The sequence below is a fragment of the Mesocricetus auratus genome, unplaced genomic scaffold (assembly GCF_017639785.1).
Source record: "Mesocricetus auratus isolate SY011 unplaced genomic scaffold, BCM_Maur_2.0 Super-Scaffold_100020, whole genome shotgun sequence".
NCBI classification, from domain to species: Eukaryota; Metazoa; Chordata; class Mammalia; order Rodentia; family Cricetidae; genus Mesocricetus; species Mesocricetus auratus.
Genome location: NW_024429201.1, coordinates 18,534,709 through 18,548,282, shown reverse-complemented (window position 1 = coordinate 18,548,282; position 13,574 = coordinate 18,534,709). Strand labels below are relative to the sequence as shown.

Below are 13,574 nucleotides of genomic sequence, written 5' to 3'. Positions count from 1 at the left end.
CTGAGTACCTACAGACTCTAGTTGAGTATCTCTAATCTTATGGAGAGAAGGACGGGCGTAGGAAAGAACAAAAGCTATTCATACCTCCTGGGGATCCACCACACAGTAGTGATACAGATACTGATCCACGTAGAGTCCAGTAGCTCCAGGAGTATAGAACTGATTGCACATGGCATAGATCTGGGAACCGTACATAGACCCAGAAGCCTGGGCAGTTGGGTTGACTCCCATTATATACACGATTGTAGCAATAAACACCAGGATGCCCAGAATAGCGCTGACTATGATCACAATCAAGTAGTATCTTCTTGTTCTGGACATTCCAGATCTTATAACACTGGTAACAAATATTACCAAGGAGGCGATGAAGCAAAAGGCTGCCATGGCCAACAGGAAACCTTTTGCTGCTCTTGGATCTGTATACCCTCCATAGCCATAACCATAGCCATAACCATAGCCATAGCTACTTCCAAAGCTACCAAAGCCACTTCCTGCATAAGGGTAGCCTAGGCTACCTCCAAAGATACCGGTTCCATAGGCTCTGTCCCAAGCAAGTGTGGAAGCCACACAGGCAAATATGGCAATGCACATGACAATAATGAGCATAGACAGGATCCGAATCACTCCCGGAGGCGAGGTCCATTTGTAGAAGTGAAGAATTTCATCTTCTGGGTAAAAGGAGTATGCCGGCTGAGACAGCATTGGCCGAACGTGCATTTCTCCACCATACACGTCATTGCTTGGTGCATAATGATTGGGTTTGCTGAAGGGCAAATAAAAAAAACCAAAGTTAAAAACTGCTTGGAATAAAATTAGCCACATAGATGAAGCTATTTTAAATGTCCTGCTAAAGGGAAAGGGGACGGCTGACTCTGTAGGAGAACAAGTCTGTGGTGGATCAAGTTTCCAGCTGATTCAGGAACTTAAGGTCCTGGAAACATACTTGACAATGACTACTCTAGGACAAAGAGCAAAGGTTCTCCAAAATTTGTTCCATGTAAGGATCATCTGGAAATGTATAAATTATCAGGCAATGGGGCTGGTGAAATGATTCAGTAGAATATTGCACAGTAAGCAAAGTGTTTCTAGGTTCCACTCCCAGCACTGGAGGAAAAAAAAAACTCAGATTTTGCACATCTCATCAGTGAAATCATAGCTTATGTGGACGGGGGCCACATAGCTTTAGAACAATGGCGTCAAGCTTTGTTTAGTCTGTGTGGCACAAGGTAAGTGCCTTCAAACACAACACCCACACCAGCCTATTCAGAGTCTTGGGCCATTCCTAGCAGTCTCGTCCTTCTCCCCGGGAAAGCTCCCTGGTTCATTTGTTCTCTGAAGGCTGACTGCAGGCGTTATCAGGCAGGCTTACGCTGGGCACTGTGCTTGGCAGCAGAGAGGGGTTAGAAAAGAAAGGGGTTGGGGGCAACGAGATGTAGTGCACCAAGAGGTAGGGCCCTATATTCAATCCCCAGGACCATCAAGAAGAAGTGTGTGTGTGTGTTACATATATTATATATTTATTACTCAAGGAGTAAAACATTGAGCAAATCACTCCATAATCTATAGTTAATTAATCAAGAGCAAGAAAGCAAACCAATTATACATTAAGAGCTCATCAGGGAATGTTTGACTGGATTCTGCATCTCCTTTATAAAAACTACTCTGCATATTCCAGTAATTCAATCATAAATCGACAACGTGTATCAGAGCCACTGACATTTGATCAAATTGAATCTAAGAACTTTGAGCCTTACACAATATCTTGGTGGATGTTAATCTCTTTGCTTTTTGGTTTGTTTTTCAATGTAGAGTCTCTCTACATAGCCCTGGCCATCCTCAAACTCATAGAGATATCTGCCTGAGTCTGCCTCTGCCTTTCAAGTGCTGGCACTGAAGGCATGAGCTACCACACCCAGCCCTAGACAGTATCTTGAGGCAAATATTAGAAATGGATAGTGCAGTTGTCTCCACAGGGGAAAACTATCATTTTGGAAGTTATACATAAGATGGAAATTCACTTTTCATTGTAAACCTTTGGTACAATTCACATCATTAAGTGCAAAAATTGTTCAGATTGCTTGTTTGAGACAGTTTCACCACCACACAGCCCTAACTAGCCTGGTACTCCATACACAGACCCAGACTACCTCAAACTTGTGATAATCCTCCTGTACTAGGACTGCAAGTGTGCACTTCATCCTGGGCTTAGTTTTTTTTTGTTTGTTTGTTTGGGGTTTTTTTTGTTTGTTTGTTTTTGTTTTTCAAGACAGGGTTTCTCTGTGGCTTTGGAGGCTGTCCTGGAACTCGCTTGGTAGTCCAGGCTGGTCTCGAACTCACAGAGATCCGCCTGCCTCTGCCTCCCGAGTGCTGGGATTTTAGGCGTGCGCCACCAACGCCCGGCAGGGCTTAGTTTTTTGCTTGCTTGTTTGTTGCTCTGAGACAAAACCACATGTAGCCCAGGCTTCAATCTCATTATGTAGATGAACTGTGGATTCTTCTGCCTCCACCTTCCAAACACTGGGATTAAGGTGTGTGTTACCATGCCTGATTTATACAGTACTACAGATCACACCCCACCCTTAGTCACCACTTCATGAATGCTAGGCAAATACTCTACTAACTGAGCCACACCCCTAGCCCAAAAGCGGTGGGTGGTATTGATGAGGGAAGGGGTTCAGTACTGGGGATGGGTTTGTTTAAAAACAAATACTTAATGGATGGAGGTTTCTTTTACATGTAACAGGCCCCATTAGGAAAAAAAAAGAATAAATATCTACTTACAACTCATCAGGTCGGTAAGGAGGTGGACTTTCAAAGGGCCTCACAGACATGGCTGACGTCACTGGTCACCTGATCTTTATGATGAGTAAGACTTCAAGGCTCCCAAGATAAGCAAACCTAAGCAACAAAAGTAGGAAGATGGAATCACTACTGAAGGCAGAGAAGTTTACATTGCAAAGAAACATAGAGACTCCAATCTCAAGCACCCACTCACTCTGCAGTTACTTAGTTCTCCAGTCCACTGCCACTCTCCTGAGACAGACAGACCATCAATTCCTTGGGCACAGAAAATCACATTTCTCCTGGTACCAGTATCGCACTCTGAACGGCCCTGACACACAAGTATCTTTAAACTTAAAAATCTGAGTTATGGTAATGACAACCTCACATCATTCTATAACATAGTAGGAAAAAAATTAAATAGTCACTACTAAAAACAAAAGCATACAAAACGAAACAAATTTGAGGTTAGCATGAGATCTTGTCTCAAAAAGATAAAGAAAAAAGGGGGAGAGAGGGAAGGATTTCTTTCACAAAATTAACTATTTGGGATCGGTAGGATGGCACAGTAGGTAAGGGTGTCATCCACCAAGTCTGACAAACTTAGGTTCAATCCTTGGAATATACATATTACAGACAGAGAACCCAGTCCTGGAAGTCATTCTCACACCTTCACACGTGTGCCATGGCACATACATACATACACACACACACACGCGCACACACACACACGCACACACACACACGAGCATGCACGCGTGTGCGCTTTCTCTCTAAAATGTTTAGTCATTGACCTTTATTGATTTTTGTTTGGGTTTGCTTTGGTTTTGTTTTTTTGTTTTGTTTTGTTTTGTTTTGAGATAGGGTTTCTCTGTTTAGCCTTGGCTAGCCTGGAACTCAATCTGTAGACCAGGTTGGCCTCAAACTCACAGAGATTCACCTGCTTCTGGCTCCTGAGTACTGGGATTAAAGGCGTGTCACAAGGCCCAGCTTAATGATTTACTTTTATTTTATGTACATGCGTATCTTGCCGGCATGTGTGTCTGTGTGCGAGTGTTGTATCCCCTGGAACTGGAGGTGCAGGCAGTTGTGAGCTGCCAAGTGGGTGCTCAGAATTGAACCCAGGTCCTCTGGAAGAACATCCAGTGCTCTTAACCACTGAGCCATCTCTCTTTCCAGCCCCTTAAATTTTTAAAATAAATATTAATAATAATTTTAATGCCAGGTACAGTGGTATATACCAGAAACCCCAGCTACTCAGGAAGCTGAGGCAAAAAGGTCTGTGGTGGTGCACACCTTTAGCACTTAGGAGACAGAGGCAAGCACATCTCTATTAGTTCAAGGCCAGCCTGGTCTATAAAGGAGTTCCCAGACAGCCAGAGCTGGTACACAGAGAAACTGTGTCTTGAAAAACTGAGAGCGAGCCAGGCGTTGGTGGCGCATGCCTTTAATCCCAGCACTCGGGAGGCAGAGGCAGGCGGATCTCTGTGAGTTTGAGGCCAGCCTAGTCTACAGAGTGAGTTCCAGGACAGCCTCCAAAACAATACAGAGAAACCCTGTCTCGAAAAACAAAAAAAAAAAAGAAAAGAAAAGAAAAACTGAGAGCGAGAGAGAGACAGAGACAAAGAGATGGAGAGGGAGGACAGAGAGAGAGAGTACAAGATGAAGGCACAGATGGTATAATTTCGAGTCATCTCATTCTCGTATCTACTCTACGCCTCCAAAATGCCATTTTTACAAAAGAAAACAAGAAACACATTCTAAAGAGTCCTTCCATAAGAGAAAAGCAGAGTAGTTTTGTTCTCAAATTCCTTGATGCAGAAGTGTCTGCATATCTGAAAGGAGATTTCACTCAATGAACAATGAGCATGCATCTGTCGAGGGCCTGACTACACAGAGGAGCCTGCAGAAGTATGAGACACACACAAAATAGCAACTTCTTCAGGCTGAACTATGCGACCAGTGTGGTAAGGGGTAAGCAGGGAGCCGTGAAGGAGGAGAGCACCAGCTGGTGTCTTGGGAGGAAGGATGGCATTCAGGCTGGTTTGGTGCTGACATGTGTGGGGGTCATGTGTAGTTTATGGGCCAGAGAGGAAACCATGTTAACCTGTTAAAATAAGATTATGATGAGGATACAAAGTGCTTAGAAAGTCTGGAGATAGTGTCCTGTCTTACTCAGGTAAGAAACAGGAAACCAGTTATGATTCTCAGCAGTGGAAGTAGGAACGATTCAGGGTCAAGAAGCCAGGTAAAAGAGGACACCACAGAGCAGCAGCAGCCAAGTCTGGAAGCAATGAAGACCCGGGTTGAAGGTCCAGGGGAGAAAGGAAAACACCAGTTACTACGTGTGCCTCACTGTGCACACAATTCCAATTCAGAATCCAAGTCACCGTCTATCCATTCTAAAAGCCCAGAGAAGACCAGAAAGACATGGGAAGTAAAACACTCAAAGCTGAAGAAGCCAGTGAGAACCACTGAGACGTAGCCTCACCCACACCTCCCACCCTTTCCACCATCAGAGATTTCTACGTCAATTGGAATATTTTACATCTCCCAAAGTGGGCAACTGGTGTCGATGTCCATGAAGCAGTGAATCTGTCACGATTTGCCTTGGTCCAAGGTGACTCCGAGACACCCAAGAGATCTTCTGGAAACACGCTAACCAGTGAGCCCTAAGAGCTGAAGTTTATTCTAGAAAAGCCAAGAAAGGACTTAGACGGCTCAGTGGGTAAGGGTCTTGCCACCAAGGATACGGACCTGAGTTCAGTCCCCAGGACCTTCACTGCGAAAAGAGAGAAGCAGCACCTGCATTCTGCCCTCTGACCTCCACACGCATGCTGTGCCATGCACGCCAGTGTGTGTGGAAGATTAAGGAAGGAAAGGAGGAGCGAATGAACTTCAGTTTTACAGTTTTCAGCACTTCCTGTCCCTCCGGTAGGGCATATGGAAGCAACAGTAAGTTCTTTCCAGGCAGCACTAGTAACTGATTAGCAAGGAAAAGAACTTTAGATGTGAACAGTTTTTGCATGTTGTTCACCGATTAAAACACCTGGCACACAGTAGATGTGCAAATATTTGCTCAACATTTACATGGATCAGATTGGACCATGGATACTTCTGCCTGCAAAACCTCATGTGCTTTCAGGGAGAAGGTGATTTAAAAAAAAAAAAGTATCAGGACAACTTAACAGAGTATTACCTTCAAGTGCCAATCAAGAGAGATCTATGACTTGAGTATATTGAAGTTTGTTTTCATTTTCTTTCTTTCTTTTTTTTTTTTTTTGTTTTGTTTTTCGAGACAGGGTTTCTCTGTGACTTTTGGAGCCTGTCCTGGAACTACCTCTTGTAAACCAGGCTGGTCTCGAACTCACAGAGATCCACCTGCCTCTGCCTCCCGAGTGCTGGGATTAAAGGCATGCGCCACCCATGCCTGGCTTGTTTTCATTTTCAAATGAAGTCTGTACAAGTGTCCATTACTCCATCAGGGACAGTAAATCAATTTAAACTTTTTAAATGTATTATGTAACCTACACAGCAATTCTCTTCCATGTCACCCAATAGTTTATATTCCAAATCTCAAAATAAAACCCTGTATATTAGACAAAACCCCCAAGATGTAAATCCAGGATGTACCAACACAGGCAGCAAGCACAGGAAAGACAAGTTCACTTTGTTTTTTTTGTTTTGTTTTGTTTTTAAGAATGGTTGGGGGGGGCGGTAAACTGCAAAGGCAGCAGTCCAGGAAGTAACTAGAGTACCTCCTGCCAATCACTTGTTTTTCTAAAACCACTCTGTCAGTGTACAACAAACACACATAAATCCTAAGTGTGTGCAGCCCTGTCTCTAGTTCACAGGCAACTTCTTCAGCTCATATTGAAATACACAGATGAGCAATTTAAGCCAAAACTGGGCTTCGAAAGGCAAAAGTCAAGATTGACTTCCTAAATAATGTTTGGAAAGAAACTATTAAGAGAAAACTTTAAACATTATTGAATGTAAGACCTTATATCTGAGACTGGATGTCAATAGTGACAAATACCAGCCTCAGAAGGTCTTAGACCTTCTATACCTATAGTTCAGTCACTCAAGACTACTCTCAAAGCCAGGCATGCTGACTCGTCTATGAAATCTCAGCATTTGGGAGACTGGGGCAGGAGGATATCCATGAGCTCAAGGCTGCTGGTTCACAGGTAAAGTTCACCCTGAGTGTCAGCACAAGACTGACTCAAAAGACAAAACAAGGTGCTAGAGAGAAGGCTCAGGAATTTAGAGTGCTTACTGCTCTTGCAGAGGACATGGGTTTGGTTCCCAGCAACCACATCAGGCAGCAAGTGTCAGTAACTCTAGTTCAGGGGACCCAGCATTCTCTCTGGCTTATTCAGGTACCTGCTTGCATACATGTGGTGTGCATAAACATTTTCTGGCACACACACCTACACATTAATATATAAATCCTTTTTAAAATACAAAAGGCAAGCCAGGTATGGTGGTGCATGCCTTCAATCTCAGCACTCAGGAGGCAGAGGCAGGAAGATCTATGTGAGTTTAAGGCCAGTCATCTGCAGAGCGAGTTTTAGAGCAGCTGAGGTTACATAGTGAGACCCTGCCTCAAAAAAGAAGGGGTGTGGTGGTGACAGACTATCCCCAAATTCCAGGCTCAGTGTCAGTTATTAAAAACTAAATTAGTTGGGCGGTGGTGGCGCATGCCTTTAATCCCAGAACTTGGGAGGCAAGGCAGGAGGATCTCAGTGAGTTCGAGGCCAGCCTGGTCTATATAGCAAGTTCCATGACAGTCAAGACTTACAGAGAGAAACCCTGTCTCAAAAAACAAACAAACAAACAAAAACAAAAAACTAAATTAATTCCAATTCAAGCTTAAGTTGTCAGAAAATCAAACAAAATCCCTTTTCTAAGTGTTATTTCCTTCATGGAGTTTGGGTGTCATGCTTCCTCCAGGAGCAGGGACTTCTAAACTGTGAAATTTTAGAAAGCAGATTTTAGCAACTCTTGCTACACCTTTGTTTCTCTTCTGAAGAAAGTTACCAGGCAAGAACACAGGGAAAGAATCCAGGGAATCTGGAGTACAAACTTGCAGGATTGGGCAGAGTCCCAAGGAGCTAAATAATAACATCTAATTAGCACAAAGAATGGGGGCATTTATGTTCACCTGGAGTGAGGTCTCTAGTGGCAACCGCAGACAAGGTTATCCAGAACATCAGCTGACCAAACTCGGGGGAGAATAACTAATAACCCGAGGGCTAGCAGTCTGTCCAGAATGATTGGGGTTTCTCCAAGACCAGAATGAGTTTGAAGACACATAGCAGTTCCGTCAGCCCCATTGATTAGCTCATAAGCAACAACCTCCTCAGCTCCAGAGACTGATCTCTGTCAAAAGGGGAAATAACCCTGGCCTTGGCTGGGGTAAGTAAAGCAGAGAAAAGAAGCAAACGCATTCACACTCTGCAGTGGTTCCCAGAAAGTGAGTGAGGTAAGTGCTCATGCACTCAGGCATTTGGAGACATGAATTGTCACTTGGAAACGTGCATTCGGGGCTGTGGGTGTAATGCAGTGACAGTCCCAAGTTCAACACCCAACACCAATAAAATAAAGACAGTAAGTCTGCTGCTGAAACCCAGAGGTTCTGCCATCATCGTCTGCTCCCTGAAAACTGACAGGCTGAGATTGGTGCAGGAGACAGGGAAAAATGAATAAATGATTTAACTGGTAAAACTCCATGAGAATACAGGATAAAGGGGATCTGACTTGCCATGTGTTCATTCTCATAAGTGCATTTCCCTCCCCAGCAAAAAGTGGATTTGCTTTGGTAAGAATTTTAGCAAAGGCTATCCAAATCTTAGAGAACACTCAGAAAAAGTGTTCATATCTAGGAATGCTGTGAAGGAACCAACAGGTTCCAACCTGGGTACAGATCCAGGAGGTCGACTAAAAGAGTTCAGGATCTTTAAAACAAAACAAAACAAAATAAGTCTTAAGAAAATAACTGGAAAACAGGAAACACTTTTCCTGGAGAACTAGTTTTTAATGTCCTTTTAGACTAATCTAAAAGCCCTGAAACATTATAAGAACAGTCTTTGTGGTCCTAGAAATGGTTGGAAAAAACAAAACAAAACACCCAAAACAGCAGGGTCAGATTTCATCTCAACATTGGGAAGTATCCCCTAGGCCCTGACTCAACCCACGCCAGGGAAAACAAATAACCATTTGAGCTCCTGCTCACAGGCAGGAGTTACTTTGTATTATTTTAGGGATTCATTTCAAGGTCCCTAACTAAGTCAGTGACAAAGCCTTATAGCCAGAAGCTAAGTAGCAAGTACCCTGCTCTACAGTAAGTACAAGCTGAGTGAAGAAGGGAAAACCAGGACTGAAAAGGCCTCTAAGGATTTGGCCTAAGGGGCCCACTGGTCACTTTCATGCTCAGAGTACAGAGATGAGCAGGATCAGAAGACCACAGCTAAGATAGCTAATAGAGGACAGACAGACAGCAGATCCTTACAGAATGTGTTACACTGAAAACCAGCATTTCCAGCTAATGGTGTGTGTGTGTGTGTGTGTGTGTGTGTGTGTGTGTCTGTGTACACATATACATGTGCATGTATTTTTTTTTTTTTGGTTTTTCGAGACAGGGTTTCTCTGTGGCTTTGGAGGCTGTCCTGGAACTCGCTTGGTAGTCCAGGCTGGTCTCGAACTCACAGAGATCCGCCTGCCTCTGCCTCCCGAGTGCTGGGATTAAAGGCGTGCGCCACCAACGCCCGGCTGTGCATGTATTTTTTTTAAAACTAAGTGTGGTGATGACTTTAATACCAGCACTTGGGAGGCAGAGGCAGATGGATATCTATGAGTTGGAGGCCGGCCTGATCTACAGAGCAAGTTCTAGGACTGCCAGGGCTATATAACAGAGACATCTTGTTCTGAAAACAAACAGCAACAAAATCTAAAGTAATATATTAAGAATCTCTCAGCCAGGCAGTGGTGACACACACCTTTTAATCCTAGCACTCAGGAGGCAGAGGCAGGCGGATCTCTGTGAGTTCAAGACCAGCCTGGTATACAAGAGCTAGTTCCAGGACAACCTCCAAAGCCACAGAGAAACCCTGTCTCAGAAAACAAACAAACAAAAAAAAAAAACAAACAACAAAAAAAAACTCTATATATTTAAGTGAAGGAATCCAAATAGGATTTTTTTCTCCTGCTGGGGATTGAACCTAGGACATTCTACACACTAATCACGAAGTCTATCATATCCCCAGCTCCAAAGAGGATATTTTTAATCTTTGTATTTGCATTAATTAATTTACACTCATGTCTCATGGCATTTGAGGTCAGAGGACAACTTTTGGCTTCTATTCCCTCCATGTGGGGCTCATGGACCAAACTCAAGTTATCAGGTTTGCTGGCAAGTGCTTTTACCCAAAGAGGAATTTTTAAAAAGATTATTTTTAGTTATGTGTATGTATCTGTGTTTAGGTGTAAGTATGTGAGCACAGGTGCCCAAAGAGGCTGGAGAAGTTGGATTCCCCCCAGGAGCTGAAGGCAGCTGTGAGCCACTGGGAATTGAACCCAGGTCCTCTAGAAGAGCAGCATATGCCCTTAACCACTAAGCCATCTCTCCAGCCCCAAAACTTAACTTTTCTGTTTTTCTTTTTGAGATAGGAGCTCATTATACAGCACTGTCTGCCCTAGGACTCACAGAGCTCCACCTTCTCTGCCTCTCAAGTTCGGCAACACTTTGCCCCGCCCACAGAGAGGACCTTGATGGTCGCCAGTCGAGTCCCCAAGTTCGGCTCACAGCTCAAATGCAATCTCAGGGATGCTCTCCAGCCCACTCAGTAATTTTCCTCCACATCAGGTGGCACAGGAGCGCTCCCGCATGCACCCATATATGCTCTGACCATCACCCTCCCTGATTCCTTTGTTGGTCGCCAGCACCTCGGGATGGCCCATCAGTATTTGGTTAATACAGTCCATGCTCCATATTATTGAGTTGGGATTTCAGTCCAGCAGTGAATGTCGTCAACTACACAAACTAACAGTAAATATATCAAATCGAGGTCGGCTGAAAGTCCGTGTTTACATTCTGCGATAAAGAAAGTGGGGGGCGGGGGCAACTGTACAGGCTTACTTGTGGGCTTGTTAGAAAGGCAGAATAAAAGACCCCATCCCAATCTCCAACTCACAAGCACTTCAGAAAAAGAAAAACAAACTAGGTACCCCAAACAACAGCCAAGAAAGATTAAAAACTAAAACAAGTTTGCTTGGGAGTTGAGAGGACATACCTGAGCTACATGTAGGGCATTTACCTAGCAGAGCAGAGCCCTGAATTGTACTCCCCAGAATGCAAAATTGCCCAATGAGCAAGTGACACTCACACACACACACACACACAAATCTCCATTTTAACGGTGGGGGGGGGTACAAAATGGGTTGGATTTAAAAATGCCTCGAAATTCTCTACAGTTAACTAATCCTTATGGTTTGGCTTACGTTTTCTGTATCACGCCTGATGTAAATTTTGAGGCATTTTGTTTTAGGGCTGGGGGGGTGTTTGTTTGGTTCTGAGGTAGCCCATTCCCAAACCCTTAAGATGAAGTTCTAGTAGGATATCCTTTTAACAAAGAATCTCATACAGGGAGGTTCTGCCGGGAAGCCGCCAGAAGACAGAGAGCACCAGAGTACCTCCCCCCACTCCCCCAAACCTGGCTTGCTAACCTCGCCATCCCATCACCTAACAAAGGAAGCAGCACTAATAAGTAGATAAACCCAAAGAAAAGACAAAACCACCACCTGTGGAAATTTAAGGACCTACGGCTACACACGAGGATTTGTAGTTGAAACAACCCACCAATCACAGAGAGCATCACCTGAAAGCGCCGCATTGGGAAAGTTTCTCTTTTTCCCGGGATCCCCGCAACACACCTGTTGTGCCCGAGAGCCACACACTACTAACCTGCCTGGAAAGTTGCCTCCTCCCCGCCCCCGGTAATTCCCCTAGTGGCACTTTGCCCGGTGAGCCGGGGGCAGGCCGGAGGATACCGCCGCTCCTGCTAGGTAGGGTTCGGTCACTCCACCTGAGGCGCAAGGGGCTCGGAGTTGTTTCAGCGCCAAGATTCAGAAGCCATTTTGGTCCCCACCCACTTGTCCCTTCATACTTCCTCCAACGCAGGCCACTGGCCGCTGGACTCGCGGGGCCAGCTTTGCCCGGGGATGTCTGCAAAGTGGGCAGCCTAGGCAAGCTGCGGGTCCCCGCGACCGTGCGTGCGCCCCACGGCCGCTCTGTGCTCGGCAACAGCCGGGCCGGAGCAGGGAGGCAGAGCAGGCTCTGCCCCGGGGCAGGTCCGCGGTCACGGATGAGAATCCACAACGTTAGCAGCTTCCCTCGAAATCCAGCCTCCCTCGAAAAGAACTCGGAGAGCTGAAATCAACAGGAGCGCACGCACCGCCCCCAGTTCCAAACACGCCCGAGACTCTGGGGAGACTGCGGAAGACCCCCGGCTTCCCCCTCCGCCAGAATGAAATTACCCAGAAGTGCGGGAGCCAGGAGTAACGTCCTGTGCCGCCCCTCTCCAGCCCTAACCGGGGACCCCGAGAGCCCACAGATCTCCAGCGCCCTAGCTGAGCGCTGGATCCGCCCACGAGGCGCCCGCCTCTAAACAGCAGAAAGTTGCCCAGGTTATTTGTGGTGGAGAAGGTTTCGCCGGCGGCTTCGACGAGAGAGCCCCCCAAAATCCTCCCACGCAGCGCTCAGATACCCGCGCGTCTCGGGTTCCCGCGAGCCCCAAGTCCAGGGCGAAACTGCCACCGAAACTAGCTCCGCGTGCCCTCCCCGCGCCTCCCAGTCGCCGCGCTGTCGCCCTCGGGGAGGGGACCCCCCTCCCGGTCGCCGCACCTGCCTCGCACCCACTCGCCAAGGCCGGGGCCGCCTGGGCGACGGGAACCCCGAGCGCTCACCTGGCGGGTGCACCTGCGCCGCGCGCCGACGGCTCCCACTGAGCCCGGAGCTCCGTCCTCTCCCCCTCCCCCGCCCCCGGGCATGCGCACCAATTTCAGGCCGAGCCCGCCGGGGCCGCGCGCTCCGGACCCACCTGCTGCGCCCCGGGCCGGCCGCTCGGTCGTGTGCTAGACCTCTGTCCTTCAACTCCAGCGCCGTCGCCTGAGGAAGGAGGGGGCAGGGGTGGGCACCAGCGGCAAGGTGTGGCGCAGCCGGCCTCCTCCCTCCGTGACCCATTCACCTGAAACTGCCATGGGAGGGGGGAGGGAGCGGCGGAGAAGGAGGCGGGAGGACCTGGCCCGGCTCTCCCTCCTGTGCAAGCCGAGTTAAAGGAGCCGCGACGACTCCGGCTGCAGGGGGCGTGGGGACGACTCCGCAGCGTGGGGGTGAAGTGGGCGAGCCCGGACCACTTTGGGGGCGCTCTGAGACCCGTTTGCTTCGGGGTCACTGCGGCGCGTCGGTTCCGGGAGAGGCTGAGTGCGGGCCGGGGGAGCTGTTTTGCTGAAGGCGAAAGCCAGGGTGCCTGGAGCGCTGATGAGAAAAGGCCAGTCGCCCCACTTCTCTTCCCTGCTGCCAGGTTTTGGTTAACTGTTGCAAAGCAGTATCCAAGTGCTTGTTCCAATGAAAGACTGGAAATTCTTTTTAGAAGGGTTAATTACTGGCTCCTTCCGAATCAGGGGATTCATGAAGAGAGCGCGTCCTCCGCGCTGGTTAAAGTGAGGGGCACTACTGGAGGTTGGCCGGGTCTGCAGCAGAGTCAGCGGGTCAAAGGGTCCTCCGCCCTTGC

The 13,574-nt window shown here is 47.1% G+C and overlaps 1 protein-coding gene across 4 annotated transcripts in view; it reads right to left on the bottom strand.

Annotated features, from left to right (window-relative positions):
- Ocln (occludin) overlaps positions 1–13,051 on the bottom strand; it is a 52,010-nt gene extending 38,959 nt beyond the window's left edge. The window contains exons 1-3 of one of the 4 annotated variants that reach the window (XM_013125136.3): positions 12,882–13,051; positions 2,782–2,898; positions 85–763 (exon numbers count right to left, since the gene is read on the bottom strand). In XM_013125136.3, coding sequence (XP_012980590.1) covers positions 85–763; positions 2,782–2,831 — 729 coding nt within the window. In that variant the 5' untranslated portion in view covers positions 2,832–2,898; positions 12,882–13,051. 4 annotated transcript variants of the gene reach the window in all.
- Positions 13,052–13,574: the final 523 nt, after the last annotated feature.